This window comes from Mesocricetus auratus, unplaced genomic scaffold (assembly GCF_017639785.1).
Source record: "Mesocricetus auratus isolate SY011 unplaced genomic scaffold, BCM_Maur_2.0 Super-Scaffold_100003, whole genome shotgun sequence".
In the NCBI taxonomy this organism is placed as follows: domain Eukaryota; kingdom Metazoa; phylum Chordata; class Mammalia; order Rodentia; family Cricetidae; genus Mesocricetus; species Mesocricetus auratus.
In genome coordinates, this window is record NW_024429188.1 from 25,050,027 (window position 1) to 25,063,425 (window position 13,399).

Consider the following 13,399-nt stretch of genomic DNA (forward strand, 5'->3'; position numbering starts at 1 on the left):
TATGTTTAGAAACAAGTTTAATCATAAAGAGGATTGAACCTAGTTTGGCTTTCAAGTCCAAGGTGGAGACAGGCTGGTTTATCAATAGGAAATAAGCATGATGCAAAAGATATATTTTAAACCATGGAAAGTATCTTCTCTTCCCACATTTTCTTTTCTCTGGTTAGGTAAACATACTTGTCACTGGTAATGGAGTTATGTGTCCTCTTTGAAGTTCCCCTTGGAGTATCTAGTGTTTACAGGGCTTCAGCATTCAATGTAAGACAGAATGTGGTTGCTTCTGTTGTGCTGCTTTTTCATGTTTGACCCTTTGACTTTGCTATGCCAGTGTCCTCAATATTGTGATCAACTATGATTAAGTCTAATGCAGAAAAGAAATTAATCAATATCCAAATATTAAAAAACAGAGATAGCAAGAGATAAAGTATTTACATTGCTAAAGAGACTCCCACTAGAAGGCGATAGTCTGAGCCCAATATTTATTTACTTTATATTTATTTAATTTTAAATTTTTTATTCATTTTACAAATCAACGCCAGTTCCCTCTCCTCCCTCCTCCTTCCTTCTCCAACCCCAGAAAGGGTAAGGTCTCTCATGAGGAATCAACAAAGTCTAGCCATCAAGTTGAGGCGGGATCAAGTCGCTACCCCCTGCATCAAGGCTAAGCAAGGCATCCCACCATAGGGAATGGTGAGCCCAATATTTAAATCTGGGCTGGTCTACATCCTAAATTTGAGATCTGAAGCAAACTGTTTAAATTTCTTGAGACACGGTTTCCTCACCTGCAAGTGGATATTGTAGTCTCTACTCTGGTGTGAGTATTAAATGAGGTAATATATGTAGCATTTTTTACACTATGACAGTAGTAATTGGTATCATTTACATTGCTTCCTTTACACCTACCTACTACCTTTCCCTGACTGATGTATATTTCTTTAGTCGATGTGCATAATTATCTCACTAGGGAGCTAATGTAAAAACCTGGGATCATTTTTAGACTGGGAGCCTGTGCTGCACTTAACAAGTGCCAAGTTTCTTTTATTCTTTAATGTTTTATGCATATGGATATTTTGCCTGCACACATATTTGTGTACTATGTGCATGCCTAGTGCCCACAGAGGCCAGAAGATGCATTGAATTCCCTGGAACTGGTGATACAGATAGTTAGGAACTGCTATGTGGGTACTGGGATTAGAACCTGAGTCCTCTAGAAGAGTAGCCAGTGATTTTGACTGCTGAGCCATCTCTCCAGTCCCAGGTGCCAACTTTCAAACACATGCTGTCCATATATTGTCTTAAAATATTTATACTGGCACATACTAACAACTCCACTTGCCCCATAATCTACTGAAAGAAATTTGTCACCTTTTCATTTCATTGAATATACTTTTAAAAAACAACTGAGGAAGATGCTCTTTTAAAGGAAAAATGAGAGCAGCAAGGCAAAACAGACGATGCAGATGGAGTACTCTGCTTGTTCATTTTGTTTTGGTTCTCAGACATTTTCTGGATTACACTAGTGTGTCAGAAATTGTTCACAAGCTGATAATTGACTTCTAATTTATTCTCTAACAGTCCTAATGAGATAGGAATCATTATCATCATCATCATCATCATCATCCTTATGTTACAGTTGAAGAATTGAGGCGTACATGTACCAATGACAACACTGAGACTTGAAGCCAGGCAGCATGTTTCCACCAAGATACACTATGCCACCAATATCAATACCTTTCAGAATAGTCAAGGCCTTAGCAATCCCAGTCACAGAAATAGTCATAGCCTTAGCAAATTGCTGCCAGATCAGGAAAACAACAGCAGTATCTGAGACACAATGAGTTTTAAGAGTATTAGCTTTGGGTGAACACCTTAAGAGAAAAATTATTTCCAGTGAAAATGTATTATCTGGTAAGACTCTTCTATGCTGTGCATCAGGTATTCACTCTAAGGTTCATGGTCCATCATCCAGGAAAGGTGTTAACAGGTCATCAGGTAGAACACTCTGTTTTCATTGTTTCCTCAGTAATCACCCTTAATTTTCATTGTTCTCATCCTTAACGCCAATTTGAAGAAAAAAATGTAAGATGACAAAGAACTCATCTGATGGAGACATTTTTTCCATGAAGTACAAATTAAGGTTATTATTTTTTATTTCAAATATTTTATGGATGTGGATTATATAGTGCTTTGAGCTTTTGTCATGGGCTAAAATTACTGAAAGTATGGATTCTGCTGGAATTCAGAGGTTTATGCTCAGAATGTGTGCATCTTTGCTTTGGGGGGAAACAGAAAAATTAAATGAATAAATGTGTAATAACATTCCTAATATAGTTGCTTTTTCCCTAAAATCCTGACTTAGTACCATTAAACTACGAACAAATTTTCATAAGTTTTATGTCTGATAGCACCTTGGTAGAGAGGAAGGCACTAGAAGGGGGAAAGCAAATACTCACTGAAGCTCAGACCCAGTGTCACATTGTAATTCTTTCCTGGGGTTGTCTTCCAAATGTCTTACATGCATGGTGCCCTGACCTCTAAACAAGCAACTCTGGGAAGCAAACAGAAACAATGACTTTAGGCATCTAATTTAATTCAGATTCATTATCTGAAAGATAGAGATAATCATTCTCTCATAGGGTCATGGTTATACCATGCAAAAGGCGCTCGGCCTGGAATTCAGTATCCACACACTTAGAAATTGTACTTCCTAGGCTGGTGACATGTCTCAGTGGTTGCTAGCATAGGCTGTTCTTCTGGAGGATTCAGATTCAATTTTGGAGCCAATTTAACCTAATCAAGTGTGCTGTAAGCCACTGATAGCTTTTTGTTTTGTTTTGCTTTTGCATATTTGTTTGTTTTTTTTTGTTTGTTTGAAACAGGGTCTTTCTACATAGCTCAAGCTGTCCTGGAACTCATAGAGATCCACCTGCCTCTGCCTCCTGAGTGAGTGCTGGGACTAAAGGTGTGCACCAGGAAATCCAGCAATACATTGTTTCAAAAGACAAGATGACTTTTAATCGCAGTACCTAGAAGTCAGATGCGTTGGAACTCTGTGAGTTGCAGGACAAACAGAGGTTTACAACCAGACCCTGTCTCAAAAATGGGTAGATGACTGCTGAGGAATGACATCCAAGTTTAGCCTCTGGCTTCCACATAATGTGCAAATATGCACACACACACACACACACACACACACACACGTGTTTATCCTGTCTCTAGATTCTTCTATGTGGTTTTTTTTCACATCTATGCATTATATGCTCCAGGCACCCTTCTAAGTATAAAGAATGTAGTAGTAAACCATACATGCACACTAGCATGACAGAATTTGTATTCCCATGGGGACAGCAGAATATGGAAACAAAGATGATGGTATATCATAATCAGTGCTATGACAAAATGAGATGTTGATGATGGTGATTGTTCTTCTATTGAAGATTTTATGAGGGCATATGATTAAAGTGAAGTGAAAGAAGTGAGCACACAAATTTAGTAGGTCCCAGAAGTAGTACCTTCCAGTGAGACTCAAAAGTAAAAAGAACAAGTGTAGTAGGAGCACAGCAAAATATGAGTCTAGAAAAGCCAGCATGGACAAAGCCCCATGTAGTTGTTCACAATCAGAACTTGGAGTTTTACTCTGAACATGATGGGAAAACCTAGGGGGATTTCAAACAAGGATGGTAGCATTTTCATAAGTTCCTTTTTTTTTCATCTTAAATTGCCAGCAAAATCAGGAATAGCAGCCATCTGACTCTTAATGAAGTGGTCTTCCTACTTGGGTCCACATTCTCTAAACCTAAATGTCCTTGCCTCCTGGATTTTACTATCCTTTGCCTTATTGGGTATGGTCCCCTTCTTAAATCTTAAAACAATTGTTTCTTGTTCTATGCATTTGACCCTTTTGTCATTTGGCCAACCAGCTTTAACAGTCTCCTATTTCTATGAGAATTGTTCCTGTTACAGCTATTAAACAAGATTCATTACCCATGAACTTGCTCAGCAAGCATTTAAGCTTGGCTATGAAAGCAAAGTCAGGATAAAGGGAATGAAAAATAGTAGCTCTGATTAGAAAGTTTAGTTTCACAGATTTCTAGGAATCTTCAGATATTGTGATTCTTTTTTAATTAAATAAGTGAAAATTTCTCCACATTATGGAAATAATTACATTATCTTCTCATCCTGATCAACATGAAATTAGGCAAAAGTTGCAATGGTATGCTGCATCCTCTTTTTCCCCTCACCAAGACTATTTTTGTTTGTTTTGTTTCTCAAACATCAGGTTCAGTACTTTCAAATTGAAAGTGGATCTGTTTACCTAGATAAGACTTGGAAGACAAACTTAGCTTGTTTGGGAAATTCATAAAATGGAGTTGTTTAGGCTGCTTTTCAATATCAACACCCACAGTCTGAGAATTAACCCCAGAGAAGTAAAGTTCAAAACAGGCATGATAGGCTCTCCCAGAACCGTACTGCCACTGCATATCAAACGGCAACAAACCGTTTGATATGCATGATTCCAGGCATGCATGTGCAAAAGGAAATGTGTGAATAGATAGTCACTTGTTTGGCTTCATCCAGAGCTTAAATATGGTGTCCTCTGAAAAATGTAATGTTTCAAAGGCAGAATGATTATTTCTGTTCACTTATTCAGGGATGACTAACTTGCTTTTGGCTGCTCTACAAATGAATCACAGTAACAGTCCCCAAGTTTGAACTTCTGGTGTTCTGATGTAATGCATAGCTATTAAAAGAAGAGGAAAAAGAGTGGGTGAGAGTGAGCTCATGCAAAGACAGAACGTAACAAACAGTGAGCTAGTGTAATGTATGAACTACAGAGACTAGATCCATCTACTTCAAGGTGTTTTCATGTGACATGGGTGAGGATATCATGCCAGTTACTAGCTAGTCACCTATCATGGCAGAACATAGAACGTAAATAAGACCTGGGATTTGGAGAGATTTACTGCAGAAGTCATTTGTTGTAGGGGAAAAACAACCTATTCCTTGAAAGTATTTCTAAGCAAATTTGATTTAATGTCATTTGAATGGTAATATCTGAGGGCAAACCATGAAGGTTAGGAAAACAAACCAATGATTTCTCTTGTTTTTTTAATGTGTGCATCTTTTTCTGCAGTAGCAGAAAAAAATGGGGTAGGGACATGAGACAAGGAAGAGAAGGCAGCTGAAAAACGAGATGCTGTGCCAATTCCTACTGGAGTGACTTGAAATGCATCATGCCAGAGACCAGGGAATACACCACATCTCCTGCAAGTGTTTACTCACAGTTGGGATTGCTAGGTGACAACATGCTTACAAAGCATGTTAAGGGCCCTATATTGTCAGAGTCAACATCCTTCTTTTCCTTCCCTCTTCATAGCAAAACCATATATAATTAATATATACGTGTTTGTGTGTTTGTGTGTGTGTTTTGTGTGTGTGTGTGTGTGTGTGTGTGTGTGTGTACTCTCATATCCCACAGGTGTTTTTCCTGTACAAATTAGCAGTCAGAAGCAGATACTTCCTTCCCCATCCTTTCTGTACCCTCCTCTACAAGGTGCCCCTACTGTCTTCTGAGGAAGGTGCGAGTGTGCCAAGGGAAGGCAGAAAGGAAATTAGACTCTGGCCTGTGGTGACCAGCAGCCCATCCTGGCTTTGTCCCAGACTCTGGCAGAAGGGAATTAGAAAGGCCAATTCTTCCCCAGAATGAGAAATCACTCACAGAAGAGAATCTTTTAAATATATCCATTTTCTTTGTCCAGTTTTCTTCCTGTGCTTCGTCTAGTTTCAGATCTGTCATTACCTTAAAAGGAGCTTCAGTGTGTTGGAAAGTGTACCTCAAATAGTTCGAATAAATCTCAATTGTTATTTATGATATTAACTTTCTTTCATCTAGTATCTGATTGTATCGTTTACAGATGTCATTTATCTTAGGATAATATGACATTACAAGTACAATGGTGGGTTCTCAAGAGAAACTACGTCAGGTCCTCTGTGTATATGTTATGGCTGTTAGCTTGATGTTCTTGTGATGTTCTTGTGATACTTCTCAAAGTGGGAGCAATTGTGTCTCTGACTCTGTTTCCTGCTCTTGGGACTCTTTTCCTCCTATTGGGTTGCATTGTCCAGCCTCAATATGATGGCTTTGGCCTTCTCTTATTGTGTCTTATTTTGTTCTATTTGGATGTCCACTCTTGGAATCCTACTCTTTCCTGAAAGGAAAAGGAGGGCCAATGGATCTGGGGGTAAAGAGGTGATGGGGGTAGCCAGCAGAAGTGAAGGGAGAAAAACTTGTCGTTGGGATGTACTTATGAGAGAAGAGTCTATTTTCAATAATAATAAGAAAACAAATCAGCTAAACCAATACCCTTCTTATTACTGATAATGTGAAATATGAAGTCTGGGACCTAAAGAAGTAGAGTGACATCTCTAGGAACTCCAGCATCTCTGAGGTAAGCAGAGAAGCTATGTTGGAAGCCCACACATTTTATTACCAGATTCCCTTGTGCCTTCTGGCTGAAAGAAGGAATTCTAAGTAAGGTCTTCTCCAAGAAGCTTTATCTGACAATGCTAGACACTATAGGAAGAACAGAAAAGTATGAGCTCAAAACCCACCCCCTTCATTATTTGTTCATATTGTCATGTGATGTTAATGTCTAAAGATGAGTTTTAGCTGTCCACATCATCTTTGGTCTCCGTTACTGAACCTCCAAGTATGGCTGTTCCACAGCTCAATTTCACTGGCAGCTCTCTGAACTAGGTGGCATGACACTTCTCTATCTTTGATTCTTTTCTGTCCTTTCTGTTGAACTTGTGTTGGTCTCAGGCTGTGTTCTGCTATCTGTATCTGTGCTTTACTCTGCAAGTCATCTTAGGTGATTCATTGTGCCTCAGTTGCTCTAACTGCAAAATGGGGATAATAATTTAAGCATTTCTACAGTCTTTACCTTGAATAAGGGTTTTTAATGTTTTGAAAATGTTTAGCAGACTAGTCACTAGTACTGATATCATTATTAACATGAATATTGGAAAGAGCAAAGAAGCTGATAGTTTAAATGATATGTTCAGAGACTTGGAATGAATTTCAGTTTAACATCCAATCCTAATGTCTTTAGGAGCAAATATATAATAATCAAAATATCATGATCAATATTTATATAGACTTGGGCTTTACTAATACAAAGTACTTGGTGTTGTTTGTTGTTAGAATCCTTTCATTTTGTATACTGCATTTCATGTAATTTTGCATGTATGAATACAAGCACACTAAATTCAAGAAAATTATATTACTGACAACATAGTAGATTTTATGAATATTTACTGGATGTGTGTTGGTTTAATGGCATCTATATATAGCCATATAAACACAGATTTTCCACTGACCCATGTGACAGATTCAGACTATGTTCAAGGTCAGGGCTACTAATTTGCCTTATTTTCTCTTCCTTTTCTTTTCTTAAAGCTGTTAAACTAATTTATTACTACACTCATGTGGGTTGCTGCTGTTTCTCTTGTAGACTAGCTGAAGCAGAGTCCATCTCTCTGGTTTTTTCCTTTTTCTGTTTCTAAATCTTGCAAATATACTTTGTACCACAACTTAGAATGTCATGGTTCTACTTCTCTACTTGGGGCTCCTTCAGAAAAATAAATCAGAGCATTCTAAAGCCAAGAGTGCATGTAGATACTTAAGTATTATGTGCAAGATGTCTGACCATGACTATGTGAGTGTCCAAAAGTGAAATGTGTTTGTTCTTGACATGTAGTCATTAGAATCGATGATGAGAGATGAATTGTTTCAAAAGTTACAAAGAGGAGTCTCAACGTTCAGTTTTTATTCTATCTTCTCACCTCTTATTCCACAGCACAATCCCACAGATTCTCCCTGCCAAGTGGGTGGCCTCAGGCACCACCTCACTGCTTTGTCATTCATTCTATGTCACCATACCACTCAGAAACAAGAGTGACACATGTGCTACCCACCACTCCACCAGAAATTCAAGGCACTGCATCTCATAGCATCTCTACTGCTGAGTTAAGAAATCTTCTGGTCTCAAGCCAGTAATGTTCCTTCCCATTTTCCAAGAATCTCAGTAATTGTCTGCTAGTACAAGGGTTAATATAGTATCTCCTTCCTTCCATGTGCTATCCTAGAGGTCATAGCCATAGATCTGAAAAGTTGGCAGATTGCTTAATAGTTTATACCTCCCCAACTAGCAGGGCATGTTCTTTGCAGGGAAAGGATGGAAAAATATCCCCTGCTATAATTGGGTTCAGCCCTGTGGCTTAACACCATCTTATTTGGCAATCTTTTCCTCTTGACATATTTGGTAACCACTCTAAGGGAGATTTATTGCACTCCTTATGGTAACAAACAATGCACTAAATATTACATGCATACATGCTTCCAATATCACCTCTTTGGTCTATTCTGATTTTTTTTCCTGAAAAGTCTTTGACTTCATCAAAATTCTCTCATATTTATATTCTTCTTTATTTTTCATCTTCAAAAATAATGTTTTACATTTGGAAACTTTTGTTGATTAGGAATAATCCTAACCATGACTTTCTGGTCCGTGTTTAGACAGGAGTGGACAGAAAGATACTTTCAGAGCTTAAAACCATGTGGTTCAAACTATAAAAATAACCTCCTAGGTATATCTGGAAGACTCTATGTGTATGCAAAAGAGATGAAAATATTTTAGCCAAACATAACACAACAAAGTATTTTCTGAGCCTAAGGGTTGGTGTTCATGAAGAGATGTGGGGGAAGGGGACACTGGAAGTTTGGATGAACAACTCTACCTCTGGGCTAAGTAAAGTACTTTAACAGCTGGTGCTCTCAGACATTTTCAAAAAAGCAGACTATCCCACTCCATCAGAAACATGCACGGCAAAACATCCTAACCAATAATCCATTTAGCACAGATTGAGAGAAGATATAGCAGGGTCACGTGGACACTAGGGAGAGTCTACTCTGTGTTAGGCACAGCCATACATACCCTTTTTTATTTAACACACCAACACATGTCTCTCACTGGCCTTATTTTTCAAACCAGCTACATTTACACATATAAGACATCATGACAATAACTGACTGTGGAGTTAAAATAGTTAAATTGGGGGCCTGTATATCGATAGTTGAAACAGAAAATGATGTCATTTGAAAATGCCAATTAACCCTATATGCAAGGCTTCCCTACGCCTTTGTATTCTCATTATAAACTTATTTGCTGAGAAGAGGCAAAGTGTGATAACCTGGCACAAGTTAGTAGTTCAGTTAAATCCCATAATCCCTTCAAAAACTTACTGCCTGCTTTCTTACTTTGGATATTAGATTGTATGAACACCTACATGCGAATTTTAGGAGCAGGGTAAAAAACAAAGCACAAACTCAGAAATCAGCTGCTGGTAGGAATCCTCATTGCAGTTCTGGTATCTAGATGTATATAGGATGAAAGCCTAAGAACCTAAGCCCTGTTTCAGAATGCTAGGTATAACCCCATTCTGCCTTTTATGATGCACATGATCTTGCACAAATGATTTAAGTTCTCTACGACTCAGTTGCCTCACTTGAGAAATAAAGCTACCTACTTTATGATCCTATGTAAGTTCTAAGTCAACTAATCTGTGCTAATGCCTAGAATTGTCCTTGGCATGGAATGGTAGATGTTATCTTCTTGTGTGCAATTTGATGATACTTGATGACAAGTATAAAGTAACTTGACACAATCACAATCTGACACTAGTTAAGGTGTGTAGAATGATTCTTGTAGTACTGGGGATAGAAACCATGGTCTTGTACATAATAGGCAAGTACTCTAACAATGATCACACTCCAGGCCTTAAAGTGTATAAAAGTCACATTGTGCTCCTTTAGTTTGATTTTAATTTGTCTTAACTAGACTCTTATCATTTAGTGTCTTTCCTCTCTATTCAGACAAGGAATAACTAAGAAGACAAGGGAGAGTGTCTTAGTTTTAGGGTTGCTATTGCTGTGTTAAAGCACCATGACTTAAACACATTTGGGAGGAAACAGTTCATTTGGTTTATACTTCCACATCACTGTTCATCATTGAAGGAAATCAAGGCAGGAACTCAAACAGGGCAGAAACTTGGAGGAAGGAGCTGATGTAGAGGCCATGGAATTGTGCTGCTTAGTGGATTGCTCCTCGTGGCTTGCTCAGCCTGCTTTCTTATAAAACTCAGGGCCATCAGCCCAGGCATAGCACCACCTACAACCAGCAAGGCCCTCCCATATTGATCGCTAATTAAGAAAATGTCCTCTAGGCTTGTCTGACTACAATCTGCGCTTATGGAGGCATTTTCTCAATTGAGGTTCCCTCCTCTCTGACAATCCTCACTTATGTCATGTTGACAGAAAGCTAGTCAACACAGCTGTCAAGGTAAACTTCTTAACTTTTATAGTGGAGCAATTAGATAAGCTTATTAAGCTGCCCTGCAAGTCGGCAATGAGGGACTAGCCTTCAGAGTACCTCTGCATTCAGAAAGGCATCATATTTCCAAGAAAAATAATAAAAAATAGACCTATATATGATTTGCAATCATTATAGAGTATTTTGGTCACAAATAAAGAAGCATACAAATAATAATAGTGGTACTTGAATGTAATGTCTTCTCAAATGTTAGCATCATCAGAATCCCCCAGAAGGTCTATATAGGTTGTACTCCCTCTGATTTTTTGGGTCTGGAATGGGACCAAAGAATTTGCATTTCTGACATTCTTTTGCATTGATACTGCTAGAATTGGAGCCACACACTGTGAAAACTACTTATCTAATATATGTCTTGCATCTCTACTACATATTTGTGATCTATGTACAAAACTTTTCATTTAAACCCTCTGTCTTAAAGATGGAACTAATGATTTTCTCTCCCCCCAACCCCCCAAAAAAAGAGGAAATATTTCAATCTCTGGAGCTAATGTTTCTACTTGTTTATTAAAAATAACTAACTGTTGTTTTTCTCCCCCATAGTTGCATACTGCTGTAACCAAGATCCAGGTTCCAAGGCCTGGCTTTAACTATACGTTTGCCCACATATGTGTCCTGAATAATGATAAGACTTGCATTGTGGATGACATAGTACACGTTCTGGAAGAGCTAAAGAATGCCCGGGCTGCAAATCGGACCAATTTCGCTATCACATATCCTATCACTCACTTAAAGGATGGAAGGGCTGTCTATAATGGGCACCAACTTGGAGGTGTCACTGTACACAGCAAGGACCGGGTGAAATCTGCAGAAGCCATTCAGCTCACTTATTATCTGCAGTCAATCAACAGTCTCAATGACATGGTAGCTGAGAGGTGGGAGTCCAGCTTCTGCGACACTGTCAAACTATTCCAGAAATCCAACAGCAAAGTCAAAATATACCCGTACACATCCTCCTCACTGAGGGAAGATTTCCAGAAGACCAGCCGTGTATCAGAACGTTACCTGGTTACCAGCCTGATCCTGGTAGTCACCATGGCCATTCTCTGTTGCTCTATGCAGGACTGTGTCCGCAGCAAACCCTGGTTAGGCCTGCTTGGGCTGGTGACCATAAGCCTAGCTACTCTCACTGCAGCTGGAATCATCAATCTTACTGGTGGGAAATACAATTCCACCTTCCTGGGAGTCCCTTTCGTCATGCTAGGTAATTACTGCCTTTCATTTTCCTTGTTTTTGTTGTTTATTTCCTGTTGATGACAGTAACTAGTTTTCTCAAAGAGCCATTTAACAATTTTTTCAGTTATAGTGTTTTCACTTATCTGAGAAGGCCTGGAAGGAGGTCTGTCAATTAGTAGTCATCACTAAGGAGCAACTTAAGTGATACAAATGCTGGAAAGTCAAAGGCTGAGACTCTAGCCATGTTTCTATATTTAATAATTCTGTAGTATTTGAAAAATATCAGTCTTGTCTGTGCTCTAGTGTGTTTCCTCAAATCAGACCTAAGTAGGGGACTCAGATGCAAGTAGTTTATTTAGGAGAAAAACTCTAGTAGCCCCAGTATGGGAATGAAAGAGGTGAGCCAGAAAAGCAGGCAGCCCTGAGTATGGTAGGGTACTGCTATTGGTACTGGTAGATCAGTCCCCCTGGAGACCTTTAAAAGATTAGTTAGACCACTCCTCAGAAAAGTCCTCCTGGAAGGATGAAGAAGCTGGGGTATTTACACAGAAGTTCTGTGTGAGATTCATGGAGGAATGGTCCCCTGCATAGTTAACTCCTCTGCACGTTCCCCCTGCAGCTGTAGAAACTCCCAACATGACCCAGGTGAGAAGCCTTCCGGGAGTTTTAGAATTGCAAATGGAAGGGCAAACTGGTTCTGCTACCTTGCTTCCTTTCTCTATTGATTAATGAATAGAGTAGATGTGAGCATCACACAAAAGGATGTGATAAGTAAACAAGAACTTGGAAAGCATCCTGTGAAATATCAGTACCACAGTATCTTTTTCATTATTCTTGATATAAACATCTTAGAGCGATGGTCCTGGGGTTCTTCTGGAGTTTTTAACTGGGGAAATCATCAGGAATTCCTTAATAGAAACAAAGTCACAGTGTTCATATCATTAGCTGTTCTGCCTGCCTGCTATTGAAGATGATATGTCTAGTACATTTGGAGATAAAGTCCCTGTGAGCTAAAGATTCAATAAGGTTAGGTTAGCTTCCCTGGCCCCCTTTTATGTGGCAACTGCCCATCAATTCCTCTAGCAAAATAAAAATGTCACCTGGCATCAGATACCAAAGATACAAGACAGTTGTGATTTTCTGTTGTTCTTGACTGGGAAGTCACCACAATTTATTTCATTGGTAGGCTTTATGCCATGTTTTAGAGTAGCAGTAAGATCAGAATTTTCTTAAAAAATCGCTGCTGAATTACAGTTAAATGATAAGCAGGGCTGATGGAGCTACATTATGCCCTCAATGCTTTGTGACCTATGTGAATTGTGACCTAGTCGATAAACATATACTTTTGTGGAAAGCAAGGCACTGTGGAGAGACTGAGCAGTCAGAGAATCTGCTAGATCAATTTAGTTGTCACTCTTGAAAACAACTTGGGACAGTCTGCCTCCAGTCTGATAAGAAGGCAGCGAAAGCCCAACCTCCCCCTTTAAACTGACTCCAAGAATCCTCAAAGAGTAGGGAGAATTGAGGATTAGTAACTTCCTCAGAGAGTTGAGTCAAGGTTTAAATTAAGATGTGTTGCTCATGATTAGTCACGTGCTTGAGCACTTGCATTATTTTAACTTTGCATTTTAAAAATAGTGGTTCTGTTGTTGCTTTCGCAAGACAAAGATAAACAAGAATAAAAAATTGGTTGGGAACTAAAGGGATATACAAAGGTTCTTAAAGTGACATAAAAGGATGTGAAAGCTTGGGAAACTACTGACAGTTTGGCTTTA

General features: G+C 38.8%; 1 protein-coding gene across 1 annotated transcript in view; it reads left to right on the forward strand.

Annotated features, from left to right (window-relative positions):
* Positions 1-13,399, forward strand: part of Ptchd1 (patched domain containing 1) — a 54,698-nt gene that overhangs the window by 26,836 nt on the left and 14,463 nt on the right. The window contains exon 3 of the mRNA XM_005077977.3: positions 10,992-11,652. Coding sequence (XP_005078034.1) covers positions 10,992-11,652 — 661 coding nt within the window. The remainder of the gene's footprint in view (positions 1-10,991; positions 11,653-13,399) is intronic.